This window comes from Bidens hawaiensis, unplaced genomic scaffold (genome assembly GCF_021521415.1).
Source record: "Bidens hawaiensis isolate Kalapana, Puna unplaced genomic scaffold, B.hawaiensis_p1.1 tig00020433_1, whole genome shotgun sequence".
In the NCBI taxonomy this organism is placed as follows: Eukaryota; Viridiplantae; Streptophyta; class Magnoliopsida; order Asterales; family Asteraceae; genus Bidens; species Bidens hawaiensis.
Window position 1 is genome coordinate 242,846 of NW_027493118.1, and position 16,234 is coordinate 259,079.

Sequence of the window (16,234 nt, forward strand, 5' to 3'; positions counted from 1 at the left end):
AAGGGAGTAGATCCGTGTTTCTTCAATTATATATATATATATATATATATATATATATATATATATATATAATCGATAATATATATATGCCATGTTTGCTTTCTTAGCTTGGATTAAAACAGAGCAACAAACCTGGCCGCCATTTCAGTTGAAGTGTAGCATGGCGGAATGAAGCTCGCGGAAGCGGGTGTTGACCTGTCGTCGCGTAATAATGACCTTGGCGTTCATCCGCGGTGATCGGATTTAAAGTTTTGTAATTGAAGTTGAAACACCGGAAATTGCATAAGGCTAGCGGAAGTCGTATTAAACCCGTCGTAGCTTTACTCACGAACCGCGGATGCCGTAAATGGCACGTCATAGTTGTTTAATGATATACATAAGTAGGTCCGCAAGGTTTGTTTCTGTCCGCCGCGCGCATAAGACCAAACCTGCTTGTGATCCGCAATGTCGGAGTAGCATTACATAGAGCATGAGCATGTAAGTGATCCGCGGTAGCGGGAGTGACTCAACGGAGTTTGCATGCGTTTTGTGGGAATCTTAATTTACCCGCCAGTGCACATATACTATTCACGGTGCTTGGAGTTGGTTCACAGAAGCGTGCATATGGTTGTGGATGTTGGTACTCAGGCACTTGCATGCGCTTGCGGAGACAAGAATTGACCCACTGAAGCTTATACTTGATCCACAAGGGCTGGATTTGATTCACCATTACTTTGCTTGGAACTTTCATGTGGTCTGTGGAAGACAAATGATTTGTCGAAGCTTGTATGCGCGTGGCGGAGCTTAACCGGCGGACGCTAGTGGTGGAATCATTTATGCCAACACGAAGCTTGTTTGCAGCTGGCGGAGTTTAACCCGCGAACGCAGAGTTTGCTTGGGGGGGGCACTAAACTTGTGTATAAAGTTTCAAGAACATTATGAAACATGGTAAGGGGAAACAAGGAAACAAAACTATGTCTGGCGTCCACGGAGCATGTCAACAGCTCAGGTGTGCGGGTACCGCTGCTGTGGCAGAGTTTTTCGCGGCACTGATGCACTGGTCTGCGGTTCTTGTTGGAATATTTGGGTCGTTAGAATGACCGTTTGAGGCTGCTGAAGAAGTCTTGCACGTGGGATTAGTGGAGTTTGAAGTTGCTTATTTTTAGCTTTTACATGATCTAGTTTGTTTCCTGTTATTTCTCGTTTATTGTTTAGAACCGTTTGTTTGGCTTTTTATTTATATTCAGTTTCAGTTTAATGATAAACTAAGCATTTGGCTAAGTTCTTGAGTACCATTGATACACTTATATCAACTGGTATCAGAGCAATTTATTGTTCGATCGATAGAGATAGCCATGGTCATGAGTGAAGAGCATATGAAAGTTCCAATGTTTGATGGTCATTATGAACATTGGAGCGATATGATGGAAAATCAGCTGCGTGCAAAACAACTGTGGAAGCTCATTGATCCGGGAATCAAAGAACCGGCCGTCGGCATCGCTGTGAGTGATGCTCAAAGGAAGAAACTGGAAGAACTCAAAATTGTCGATCTGCAAGTCAAGCGATTGATAGGGTAACTTTTGAGCAAATTCCTGACAGGAGTACGTCCAAGGCAATGTGGGATTCTATGAAGAAAAGGTTTGCCGGGAATGAACGGGTGAAGCGATCAATGTTGCAGAAGTTAAGAAGATATTTCGAGATCCTTGAAATGAAGAATGACGAGACCATACCTGAGTCTTTTGGCAGAGTCTTGACCATCTCAAATCAGATGAGAAGTAATGGTAAAGTGTTGACGGATACCAAAATCGTAGAGAAGATTCTCAGAACTCTCTGAGAAATATATGTGCGTGGTGGTTTCGATTTAGAAGTCTAAGGATGTTGAGGCAATGACGGTAGAAGAGTTGCAGATCTCTCTCATAGTTCATGAACAAAAGTTTAGAAAAGGTGAAAGAAAAGATGATCGTGCCTTGAAGATTGACGAAAATGAAGGGTCGAGTAGTAGCTGTGGTCGTGAAAGAGGAAGATCGGGTTCGAGAGGAAGGGGACGTGGCCGTGGAAGATAGTTTTCTTTCAATAAAGAAACAACTGAGTATTATAAATGTCATAAACTTGGACATTTTTAATATGAATGTCGGGGTGAAAAAGTAGCAAATAATGTTGGTTTTAACGAAAACGAGGAGGTTATGCTTATGACCGAATCGCAGGTTGATGAACTTGTGTTGATGGCTCTCACAAGTGACGACACCAAGGGCACGCTTTGGTTCTTGGATTCGGGGTGTTCAAACCATATGTGCGGCATTAGAGAGAAGTTTGTAACATTTGATCAAAGTTTTTACACGACAGTAAGACTCGATAATAATACGCGTATGGCTGTGGGAGGAAAAGGCAATGTAAAACTAAAGATAGAAGGCGTCACTTTCATTATTCAAGATGTCTATTATGTGGGTGAATTAAAGAACTGTTTGCTAAGTGTCGGACAGCTTCAAGAGATAGGTTTATCCTTTTTTTCATTCCAATACTTGTAAAGTGTATCATGGAGAAAGAGGGTTGATGTTCGTGAGCAAGATGAGTGCAAATAGAATGTTTTTAGTGTGTGAAGATGTTGGTAGACTCATGGATCAGAGGTTGGAATGATGTAACTATACAAGTGAAGAAGATATGGCTAGCTTATGGCATGAGAGACTCGGCCACATCAGTAAAACGAGCATGGGTACACTTCAGCAAAAAAAATGGTTAGGGGGTTGCCCAGGTTTATTGTCGAGAAAATCGCGTGTAAAGATTGTTTGGTTGGAAAGCAAACTAGAGAATACATACCCAAGATAGCCAAGTGGCGTGCTGAGTGTGTCTTGGAGCTGATTCACTCCGACATATGAGGTCCGATTACACCATCCTAGAATTCAGGTAAGAAATATATGTTGAGTTTCATAGACGATTTCAGTAGGAAAGGGTGGATTTACTTGTTAAAAGAAAAGTCGGAGGCCTTAGATTATTTCAAAGAATTTAAAGCACAAGTTGAAAAAGAAATGGGCAACATGATTAAATGTCTAAGAACCTATAGTGGAGGTGAGTATTTGTCATGTGAGTTGCCAAATTTTGTAAGGAACATGGTATAAAAAGGCAACCAACTACGAGGTATACACCTAAACAAAACGGGGTTGCCGAAAGGAAGAATAGAACAGTTATTGGTATGATAATAACTCTCCTTGCTTCAAAACAGATTCCTAAAAAGTTTTGGGCAGAAGCGTATCTTTGGAGTTTCTACATTTTGAATAAGTGTCCAAGCAATGCTCTTTCACATATCACATCCGATGAAGCATGGTATGGAAAGAAGCCAACAGTTGAACACTTGAGAGTTTGGGGTTGTTTGGGTCACGTTCCTGTACCTAAACATAAGAGAGTTAAACTTGACGACATAAGTGTGGTTTGTATCTTAACTGGTATTAATGAAGAGTCGAAGGGATATCGGTTAATAGATCCGACAAGTATGAAAGTTGTTGTAAGTAATGATGTAGTGTTCGAAGAAGATAAGGAATGGAAATGGGAATCGGATGATGAAAAGAGAGCGAAGGAAGTTGAGATTACTTAGGTCAATTATGTGTTTAATTCTGATTATGTTGTGAGAAAAAGTGATGACGATGATAATGAACCTGAGTGGGTAGAAGATGAACCAGAAGGTAGTGAGGCAGGTCCGAGTAATGTTAAAGAGCCGAGAGTTAGAAGAGCTCCAAGGTATTTGGAGGATTATGTGGTTGGTGATGAACGTGATTTGGAAGATGAGGAAGTAAATGTGGTGCAGGAAATCGACCACGATCCCATATGTTTTGATGAAGCCATTAAGATGGATAAATGGAAGAAGGCAAGGGATACTGAAATTAATGCAATAGAGAAGAATGGAACAAGGTGTCTTGTAGATATGCCAAAAGAAGCTAAGTGTATTGGGGTTAAATGGATATACAAGACCAAGTTAAACGAGAAAGGTGAAGTCGAAAAGTATAAGGCACGATTGGTAGCTCGGGGTTACGGCCAAGAATACGGTATTGATTATGTTGAAGTTTTTGCTCCCGTTGCAAGGAAGGATACTATAAGGTTGATGATTGCTATTGCTGCACAACGTGGTTGGAACCTGTATCAAATGGATGTTAAATCAGCATTTTTACATGGTAAGTTAGAAGAGAGAATAAGGTGTATAAACTTGAGAAGGCCCTTTATGGTTTGAAACAAGCTCCCAGAGCTTGATTCAATCGAATCTAAGGTTATTTTATTAACCAAGGTTTTGAGAGGAGCAAACCGAAAACACCTTGTTTGTGAAGAAGGGGCAAAACGGGAAGGTATAGTATGTGAGTATATACGTCGATGATTTGATATTCACGGGAAACAATGATTCGATGATGGAAGATTTTAGGTGTTCGATGAAGAAAGAATTTGAGATGACAGATTTGGGAAAGATGAGGTATTTCTTGGGAATTGAAGTAGTACAAACAGTAACCGGGATTCATGTTTCTCAAAGAACATATGCAATAAAGATGCTCAGCCGGTTTGAAATGTTAGAGTGCAATGTTGTCAAGAATCCGATTATTTCTGGTACAAAATTAAAGAATGATGATGATGAAAGTGTTGATGCTACTTTGTTTAAACAAATGGTGGGAAGTCTTATGTATATCACGAATACCAGGCCAGATTTGCAGTTTGTGGTAAGTTTAATTAGTCATTTTATGTCAAAGCCTATGATTGAACATTATGATGCAGCAAAGAGGGTCATGAGGCACATTCAGGGCACTCTAGACTTTGGAATTTGGTATAAAAGAGGTGGTAATGGTGAGATGAAAGTTTTTTCTGATAGTGATTATGCTGGTGACTTGAATGATAAAAAGAGCACATCGGGTTTTCTGATTTTGGGGGATGGAGCTGCGGTTACGTGGTCATCAAAGAAACAAAGTGTAGTTGCTCTTTCGTCGATAGAGTCCAAGTATGTTGCTGCTGCATGTGCATGTCAACTGCTTTGGGTGCGTGATATTTTGAAAGAATTTGGAGTTAAAATAAGTAAACCAACTAAAATTTTATGTGACAACACTTCAGCTATTAAGTTGTCGAAGAATCCGGTCTTCCATGGGAAATGCAAGCATATCGGTGTTCGTTATCATTTTCTTAGAGACCTAGTAAGTGAAGGTATTGTGAAGCTGGAGCATTGTGGAACTAAAGATCAGTTGGCGGATGTCTTGACAAAACCACTGCATCGTGAAGTTTTTATGAAGATTAGAGATCAGTTAAGCGTTTGCTCGGTGAAAAGCAAACTAGACATGAATCATGTCTAGTTTGAGGAAGGGTTTGTTGGAATATTTGGGTCGTTAGAATGACCGTTTGAGGCTGCTGAAGAAGTCTTGCACGTGGGATTAGTGGAGTTTGAAGTTTCTTATTTTTAGCTTTTACTTGGTCTAGTTTGTTTCCTGTTTTTTCTCGTTTATTATTTAGAACCATTTGTTTGGCTTTGTATTTATATTCAGTTTCAGTTTATTGATAAACTAAGCATTTGGCTAAGTTCTTGAGCACCATTGATACACTTATATCAGTTCTGACATGTCGTGGCTCTGACTAGCTGATTCCTCATCTCCCCGGTGGTGATATTAGATGCCGGTGTGGTACTCATTTCCGCAGTTGATCCGCAGGAGTGCCCAGATAGCCTGCCGTTATGTGGCGTGGCTGGTATGCCGGAGCTGTGTGGTTTGAGGTGTCGGGTGTTACTCCGCTAACTCTCGTTTGTAACCTGCCATGATCTTCAACAACACACCGAAGTGTGTATGGGATCCGTGGTGGGCGAAGTTGACCTTTGAACCCGCTCGTGACGTATCGGTGATGGAACGACGCTGGTGGCATTAACTCTAGTATGCTTTTTGAAAGACGAGAGTCGTAAATCAGAACTCCACAAAAGAAAAACAAAATTTTTGAAATTGTTATCATGGTGCTATAACTAGCACTAGAATAGCCTGTCACATAGCCTGTCATGCTTCTCATGAGATGTTTCCTTCAAAGGATACCCCCAAAATTAAGTTGTACATTGTGCTATACGAATTGCAGTTTCTCTTTTCATGAGATATTTAAATTGTATGAATGTGTTTAGACATGAATAATGGTCCCACAAAACGTGTGTGAGTGATGAAGAAGCAGAGATATGAAGAAAACATGATCTCTTATGTCATAAAACATATCACCAATTTATCCTTAATTTGAGAAGATTTAGGAGTTGCACAGAAACCTAGATCTGGAAAATTTCAGTTCAAAATCAAGGTCTGTCACTTAAATCTGTAATCACCGTTGTATCTAACTCCCATAAAACGGATCTTAAAGTTTCGATTGAAAACTTAAAAACCCATTAAAAGCCAGATCTGTACCTTTCTCCTTGAAATATCTAGATCTATAACTCAGATTTGTAATTATTGATTTTGAATCGTGTGTAAAAATAACACGATAACATATCTGAAGTTTGGAGTAGAGAAGAACAAAACGTGACTCGTTTCCGTGTCTCACGGATTGTGCCAATGAAAAAACATGGAATGGATCTGGTTCAATGTTCCTCGGTCTTCGAGATGATTGAACGAACGCCTTGATCTTCTTCTCCGGTTGTTCGAGATCTGCCATGGAAAAGTGGGGGAGTGGAGGTGACTGCTAAGAGTTTCCTCTTGTTTACAGACACAAAAATATGTTGGAGGCCAAGGGTCCAAAAGAATGTCCTTTCAAATGAATGATGAATGCTCCCTTATAGGAACACCATGTCTACCATCAAGAAACCCTAACCTTTATTGGGTCAGGCCCGGTTAGGGGTTACCTCCACAGACCCCAGCCCAATAAGCCTAATTAGTAGACAATAACAATAATGTAATAAACATAATACATAATGTAATAAATAAAAGTCGTACCGGGCTTGACGTACCATAAACCTACATATTCAATTATGCATTATATAATTGATAAAATGTGTGGTATTATTATTATAACAAATATGAATCAAAATGTCAGTTATTCGTTTTTCGAAACTTAAATTGGGTTTGAGTTGAAACATGTTCCTTTGTACGTATTACTTGTCAACATGAGATGGTCGGTTTAAGATAACCTATAATTATTATTTTGTCAATTATTCGTTTTTATAAGAGAAAACAGGTTAAGTAGAAATAGGCCCTTTTATGTTACTTGTCAACACAAGTGGTTTAGTCTATGTTTTGACTTAATAAATACTTTTGTGTCAATTATTATTATATATAATAAAAAGAAAGTTTGGCATCGCTGGACTATTATTGGTCCATTTGGCGGCGCCTGACTGTCCAAGTATTATATATATTATTTTAGTTTTTGGTTTCAAGTTTGATGATTAAACGGTTATTCGTGTCGACTCACCACTACAACGTCTGGAACAGACAACGCGCAGGATTACCAACGACCGGATTTTATATACATTTTTGTTTAAGTTCTGGAACCATAAAGAACGTAACCAAAACCGACCGAATTGATGTCGACTAACAACCGTAACGTCGGGACCAACGATGCTCGAATTTTACTAAGGCCCGGATTTTATCGACCGAATAAACGCCATTTTAGCTATTTGTTTTTTATATGTTAATTTGACGAATTTATTTTTGGGTTTTAATGCTTACATTTTACCAACATTGTTTATATTGTCCTGTAACAAAAATAACTGAAACCGACCAAATTCTTGTCGACTCACCGCCACAACGTTGGGTACAGACAATGCTCAGGTTCTTTACCAACATTTCTTATACTGTATAGTAACCGAAATCGACCAAATTCGTGTCAGTTCACCGCCTCAACGCCAGGTACCGACAATGCTCAGATTTATCAATGTTCGGGGTTTAACGGCCAAATAAACATCGTTTTAAATATTTTATTTGTTTTAACGCTTGCATTTTAGAATTTAGAGCAACATGACAGGTATTTAAGCATATCTAACCAGTCCCGACGCAACGCACCGGGTAATTTACTAGTTACTTATAATTAACAAAGGTTAAAACGGGTTCAGTTGTAAAAAAAACCTTTTATATTACTGGTCAAAACAAATTGGGTCAGTTTGCGTTGAGTATATAAACACTATTTTGTCAAGTATTCATTTTTTGAAACTAAAAACAGGTTTGAGTTTAAACATATTTATTTATTGCAGGTCAACACGAGCTAGGTCGTTTCGGTCTCTCAATAATAAACACTATTTTGTCAAGTATTTGTTTTTGTAAGACAAAATGATTTGAGTTGAAATGGGCCTTTTTATATTGCTAATAAAAATGGATTGGGTCGGTTTGGGTTGAAATTTTGTTTACGAAAATGGAATGAAAGTTGAAAGAATACGATTTTGTGACTCTGTGTTATCGCTTAGAGGCGGCCTCAAGCGCTGATGAGCACCGACTTCGAGAAGGCGAAATTTTATTTGGGACTTAAGTAAAAGGAACATTTTGTTGGGTTTCAATTTAATTTTAAATGGACTTACTTGATTATAATATGAGTGTAAAAAACTTTTGTCTAAAAATAAGCTTAAAAATGTCTCAAATAAGATTAGAACTCACAATCTTTTTGTTTAGATGTCATACCCTTTTGTCACTAGTTCAAGCTAGTGGTTATGTAATTGTGTTGAGGCATTGATTATACATATATTTTTTTCATAAAAATACTTATAATGTTTTTTTAAAATAACAATTTCGGGCCTAGCGTAGTGTCGGGCCTGTTGCCGTCGACTACCCTGCCACCCTCTAAGGCCAGCCCTGCTGATGAGTCAGATGTGGATCGTTGAAAACGTGAACATTGGCTAGTTTTCCAGCAAGGTATGTGATGTAGACGTTTACCATAGATTGTAAATGCAAAACTTCTTTCTACGCGTAACAAAGATAAGTTGGGATATATGTTGACATTTATGTTTCTGGCCGGTATAACAACATTTTCGAAAAGAAAACCATATTTTGGATAAATGTCCACTGTAAGATAAGAATGATATGAGCATAATTAGTCAGTAAAAAGCTTCTAGAAGAGGAGGAGATTGTTGGTGGTTTTGATTTGCAGTTTTCATTCACTGCGTGTGTGTGCCACCAGTGTTTCTCAATCGTTTCGGGATTTCTTCTAGGAATTTTGTCTGCGTTCTATTTTAGATATTACAACATCCATGGTAGTATGAGATTTCACATTTAACATTTTATGTTGTTCACAGGCCTGTAAATGAACCAAACGAACATGAACAAGGGCATGTTCGTGTTAGTTCATTTAACTTTAAACGAACACGAATACGAACACTTGATCGAACAAATATTTGTCTTCATGTTCGTGTATCTAAAATTGAACATAGTCGTGTTCATTTATGTTCGTTTGTGTAGAATCTAAACGAACATATCTGAACAAAGATAAACAAACATAAATATAATTTACATATATGAACAAATGTAAATGAACACAAACAATCATGAATGAAGACATTTAAATGGACACAAATGAATAAATATAAAACCATTAAGTAGATGACTCATCCATATAATATTTAACATATTTTTTTTATTAATATGTAAACGAACATAAATAAACGAACGTTCACGAACGTAAATGAATGAACGAAACATGTGTCCATGTTCGCTCGTTTAATTAAACGAATACAAATTTTTTGTTCATGTTTGTTTGTTTATTAAATGAACATGAGCGAACTTCCCGCTAAAATGTTCACGGAAAGTTAATTAAACATTCAGTCCGTTGACCCAGTTGGTCATTTGCATTCCTATATTGACCAGACGACTAATTTTGTCAACCTACTGCTAAATAATAATGACCTCTTTAGTGGTCACTGTGTTAAAAAATGATTGTTAAATTGTAACCAGCCTAGAGGTAGCTTGTTCTATTTATAAAGTTTAATATTGGTAGTGCTGACAATGATGGTTCTTCATATGGTAATTCAAACTCTGTCCTTTTGACCTTTACTTTGCCTTTTTGATTCATAATATAAAATTATAATTTGTATTTTATGCAGCCAGTTTGCAGAATGACAATCCTGTTAATATGACTGCTACCGATTGAAATGTGGCAGTGGTAATCCAATTTAATCCATCTAGTGCTTCTCAAGCAGTGTTGCTGCCACCGATAATGGGACAGTAGGCACTGGCATGAATAAAATTAAAAAGCATTTTTTTTTATTTGTATATGCTTTTTTAGATATTATTATATCATTTATATCTTATTGATTAAATGTTTAAATTAATTACTTATGCAATTATCATACAACATGATGAACAGGAACTAAAGAGGCATAAGAGAAAGCAATCTAATTGATAGTCGGCTAGGAGAACGAGAATGCGTAACAAGGTAGTTATTAAACGAATTCATGAAATTTTTCCTGGTTTAATTTTATTAATGACTATCGGAACCCATAAATGGGAAAGCTCAATAGCTCATAATGCAATGTTATGGGACCAGGTAAACCGACACATTTAATCGACACATTTAAATCGAAATAGCATATTTCAACCCAACACTGATGGTATAGTTTTTATGTATTCTCGAAAACTCTATTTTCGGTTGTTTTTCAGTTTTGTATGTATCGAAAATAACGGAACCATACCAACCAAACTAGACTTTTTAACAAACCCATATATCCGAAAAAAATTGTTATTGAATTTATGGATTATATTTATTTATGTTAGAATGTCAAATAATTCATATAAATAAGGTTAATAATTGGTGTAGCTTCATGATGCTCAAAATCCAACTGTTTCCAGATCCCTATGGAAGTTGGATTCGAACCTGTGACCTATCTGACAAAATCAAAGGCTTATTTTTTTCATTTTTATTTTTTTTGTTACTAATGCATTTAACCATGCAGATTTGACTTCTGAAATATAGTTTTAGTTTGATAATGTTTGTGTAGGCTGAGTGTGAAGAGTTGCAAGAGAGAGAGTTGATGCACTAAGTAATGAAAATCACGTACTCAGAGATGACCTGCTGAGGCTGTTGGGTTAATCGGGTTTCGTTCACAGGTCAGTGGGTTATGGTTCGGAAGTTAAATGGGTCACTAAATAACTTACGGAGTTTTATGGGATGTGAGCGGTAGAAATGGTCTCATGGAGGTAAACGTGTGAACTTGGGGAACAAGTGAACATTGAAGTTTGTTGCTGAAATAGTGGAATACGTGGTCATATTTAGCATGTGTTTGGTGCTTTGTTTATTCTAAATAGTAGTATAATTATTTGTTGACGTACCTCACTTTATTAATAGAGAAGCCTTTCATTTTTTCTGCGTATACACTTAAACAAAATCGTGAGTTTGTGTGTGTGAAGTGGGCCTGATCCAACAGAGGCTCTGCTCCAAGGAATTCAGAAAAACTGAGTTATGATATTATAACGTTAAACAATCCATACACCAGACTGGCATAAAACTAGTTGCCATTTATTGTTGTTGCAACGGATCGAGTCACTGCTTATCCATCCTTTTGCAGTTGTTTGAATACTGAGGTAAAATAATTATTGAAATAAATATGGTGTACTTCTGGGAATAAAGACTTGCCCAAGCAGAGAGCCTTAATATATCTCGGTTGTGTAATGGACGTTTCTCCTTTGCATGATCCAGCCACTATGGCTTTCGCACATGCGTCAGGCGACATCGTTGGGTGCACATATCCTATATCCTGGCAAAAGCATATATGTAGTTAGGTTAGGTTTAGTATTCCTTTAGCTAGTAACCGCAGATGGTTCATCTTTTGCAATTTGTTGGGAAATTAGTCAACCAGTAACTACTACTTACTCTTTTTAGCCGAATACCAACATTGTCGGTTGACTATTTGGCTGTTATGAGGCTTGTGTTTACGTGCCTGAGTTTCACAATTGTGATTTTTATTGCCGGCGACACTTCATGTCTAAGGGACTCGTAGAAGCTGATCAATGCTGCTTTACTTGCCTGAGAGTAAAAAGAGAAAGTCATATATTAAAAATTATCTATCAGGGCAGTCGTTTGAATAGCACATGAACGACCGTTCTAACCATAGGGTGGTCAAACTTTGAAAGTTATTAGTCAAAGCAACCATTTGGCTAACATACGGACAACCACTGTGACCATAGACGGTCACACTTTGTAAATTTTTGGTATGGTCGTCCAATCTCTATTCAAACAGTCGTTTGAAATGGTGTGAGATTACATGTTAGATGGTGTGTGTGTGTGTAAATGCCCCCATTGGTATATTATGATTATTTAAGAAAGATTATGTATGGAAATGCGTTAGTACATTGTAGACGCCTCCTCTCGGCACGTTTAACACGCCAGCACTTGAGGCATTGACGATGATCCTTCCATTAGCTTTCATTAGGTGCGGGATTGCAAAATGAGTTGGATACACCGATCCCCAAAAGTTTATGTCCTAAACATATTCACATTGAAATCCATTAGAGTCATGCACATTCATTTTCTAATAAGTACAGCTTTAATTTTTACAGGATCAACATACCATAACTGGTTCGAATTTGGTGACATCAATGTTAATTGAATAAAGGGGTGCGATTCCTGCATTGCAAAGAAGATGATCCACTGCGAACCAATTAATCAAGTAGCATGTTATGTTAATGGCTTAATAAGGGTGATAAAATATATTATTAAGAGGTAATTAATTAAGGAATACTCACATCGACCAAAATGTTTAATAGTCTCTTCCACGAACATCCTACACTCGTCGACCTTAGACACATCAGCAAACAAAAAAAGAACATCAGGAGAGCCGAGTTCACGAGCCGTATTGGCTACCTGCTCGAGTCGGCTCTCTGGTTCTTTTATCGCCGTAATCACTAAATTCGCCCCTCTTTTTGCATATTCATACGCCATGAGCTGTTATATTTATGTATTTGATTAACTTTTATTTTGTGAATGGATAGGTTTATTAACATTTACGTACCTCTCCAAGTCCCGATGAAGCACCGGTGATCAAGACCACTTTTCCGGACATGTTTTCATCGCGTTGGAAACTTGAACGGATGGAGATTATGAGCTCCAAAACGAATAATAAAGGTGAAATAAGAAGCAAAAGTAACAAGACGACGTAATACACAAGTTCATTTGTGAAGCTGTTACTGAAGTAGGCTTCATACATGGTTGGCTATAGTTTGAAGCAGGCCACCACTCGTCCCCTGTTATACACTAGTTTTTATCCCTGTATTACAGGGTTGTTTTATATTATTTGTTCTAATATTTATTTATTTTTTAAATTTATATTTTTTTATTGTATGAAAGTTAATAATATACTTATAGTTTGATGATAAATTGTTTCACAAATAAATGAGATGTTATAATCCGGTTTAAAAGCTATATGGTTTTGATGAGATCCAAGACCCGTTTTTTTATTATAAAATTGGTTTTTTAATTATAAATAATATGTATGAAAGTTAATAATATACTTATGGTTTGATGAGACCCGACACCTGTTTATTTTTTTACTCAAATTGGTTTTTTTAATTTAAATAATATATATATATATATATATATATATATATATATATCTTTTTAAAAATAAATAAGATATCAATTTTTATTATATCCTATTTTATAAGATTTTTACATCAATAATTTGGTGAGAATAAATTTTAATTTGATTAGATGTTATAACTCGTTTAAGGAATTTATAAGATTTTTACATCAATAATTTGGTGAGAATAAATTTTAATTTAATTAGATGTTATAACTCGTTTAAGGAATATCTGGGTTTGGTAAAACCCATACCCATGAATTCGGGTCAAATGCTCAAAGCCCTCTATTTAAAAATCATGCAAATCTGGTGACTCAAAAAAAATGGGAGCGACCACATAGGATTTTTATGTCTTCGTTTATATATATTATATAGGGGTAAAGTTAAAATACAAAGGACAACAAAAATGAGAAGAGTTAGAAGAAATCCAGTTCATTGATCTTAGATTTGAATGACTAAGATTAATTTAATAAATAAAATTGTTGGAAAGGGCATGAATGTAATAACCCACATTTGTTGACTTTCTCTCTCCACATGCAAGTCACATGCCAATTTCCCTATCATTTTAAAATGTCCATAACTTTTTCATACAACATTACTTTTTTAAAAAAAATTCACCATAATATTAAGCGTTTTTTATCTTTAATATGAGTATCATATTGTTATATAAAAATAAAAAAAATTAATGGTTTTTAATTGTGTTTTTTTGTTGTTCATTGTGTCATTGTGTATTATATTGTTTCTATTGTGTCTTACGTTTTAGGCCATTGTGTTATACGTATTCACCATTGTGTCTTACGTTTTAGGCCATTGTGTTATACGTATTCACCATTGTGTCTTACGTTTTAGGTCATTGCGTTATACATATTCACCATTGTGTTTTACGTTTCAAGTTATTGTGTAACATGTATTAATCATTGTGTTTTATGTATTAGATAATTTGTTGTTATTTTATCATTATTTTTACATATTATTATTACACAATGGTGTTATTAGTATTTAAAACAACATAATGATGAGTTGAAAGACACAATGACGAAAAAAACACAATGACGAAAAAAGACACAATGATAAGCGAAAAGACACAATAGTGTGCGAAAAAATGACACAGTTGTACGCGAAAAGACACAATGGCGAAAAAAGACACAATGATGTGCGAAAAGACACAAGGACGAAAAAAAACAATGATAAGCGAAAAGACACAATGGTGTGCGAAAAGACACAATAACGAAAAAATACACAATGATAAGCAAAAAGACACAATGGTGTGTGAAAAGACATAATGGTATGCGAAAAGACACAATGACGAAAAAAGACACAATTATAAGCGAAAAGACACAATGGTGTGCGGAAAGACACAATGACGAAAAAAGACACAATGGTGTGCGAAAAGACACAATGACGAAAAAAGACACAATTATAAGTGAAAAGACACAATGGTGTGCGAAAAGACACAATGACGAAAAAAGACACAATGATAAGCGAAAAAACACAATGGTGTGCGAAAAGAAACAATGACGAAAAAAGACATAAATATATAAAAATAACATGCTAATCCTTACCAGCTAATAATTTGTCATTTATATCGTTGTGTTAGTACTTTACTTTATATGACATGGGTAGTATAAATACGTACAAAAGATTAGGTTATCTATTCACATATTATGTTAATCCTTATTAATTTATATTTATTTATTTAAGTCCTTGTGTTAGCACTTTACTTTGATATGTATAACATGGTTAGTAATTTATTATGGAGAATTTCATAAATATAATAGTAATCAACAAGTTTTGAAGTGTTTCAATTAATTCATGTAAATTTAAAAAGTGTTCATCTAAGACACTTAATTTTTATACTTTATTAAATTAAAGGTTTTATCATGTTTCTTTAGCTTTTTTCATTTTTGTTTCACATAGAAAATCTTTTCTATTTTTTATGTTGACGTTAAATGGTGACGTGGTTTTATTTTTTATTTATAAATTTAACTTAATTAGTGTCATTTTTTTATTTTTCAAATTTAACCTCATATATAGCAAATTCCGAGTCCCTCATCTTATCCTCCATTTCTTTCTTGACGCACAAAACAACTGGTGAGACTTGATTTGAAGATTTAGTGACATGATTAGAGAAAAATTGCATGAGTAAGCTAATTGGATTACTTTTGAATCTTGGTTACTATTGTACGACGGACATGAGTTACACTACTACTACGACTACGACTACCACTACCACTACCACTACGACGACCACGACTACCACTACGACGACGACTACCACTACGACCACCACCACCACTACCACTACCACCACTACGGCTACTACATAGGTTGTTAACATTTGAATCCTTACTAATTCATATTTAGTTATTTAAATTCTTGTGTTAACGTCCTTTTAAATGTTGTGTACTGGTAGGAAACAAGGGTTTGTTAGTCGAGACATAAATTCAATGCCCACTTACAACACTTTGAGGGGACATGAGTGACTCAATGAAGGAAGACTGAGATCTTTATGATCTTCTGTTTGATCCTGAGGGTGTCCGGGTTTTACCACCAGTAGGCCTTCGGGTGGGCGGGTTTCCCCGGAGCTAGAGATAACTTGGAGGCGTTTAAGGGGCTTCATACGGCTGGGTTGGGCCAAGTGGCGGTGTTGTTTTGTCATTGCCGTTTTTCTTTTTCATTTAACGAAAATACTTCTAAACGTATATACAAGCTCTACTAGACATAAAAAAAATGTTTTCATGTGGTTTCTAAAGTTCACATTAGACGATTCGCAATGGGCGGGGT

The 16,234-nt window shown here is 36.2% G+C and overlaps 1 protein-coding gene across 1 annotated transcript in view; it reads right to left on the reverse strand.

Moving 5' to 3' along the window:
* The window catches only part of LOC143560741 (11-beta-hydroxysteroid dehydrogenase-like 4A), a 183,353-nt gene extending 170,263 nt beyond the window's left edge, over nt 1-13,090 (reverse strand). The window contains exons 1-2 of the mRNA XM_077048974.1: nt 12,884-13,090; nt 12,618-12,816 (exon numbers count right to left, since the gene is read on the reverse strand). Coding sequence (XP_076905089.1) covers nt 12,618-12,816; nt 12,884-13,078 — 394 coding nt within the window. The 5' untranslated portion in view covers nt 13,079-13,090. The remainder of the gene's footprint in view (nt 1-12,617; nt 12,817-12,883) is intronic.
* Nucleotides 13,091-16,234: the final 3,144 nt, after the last annotated feature.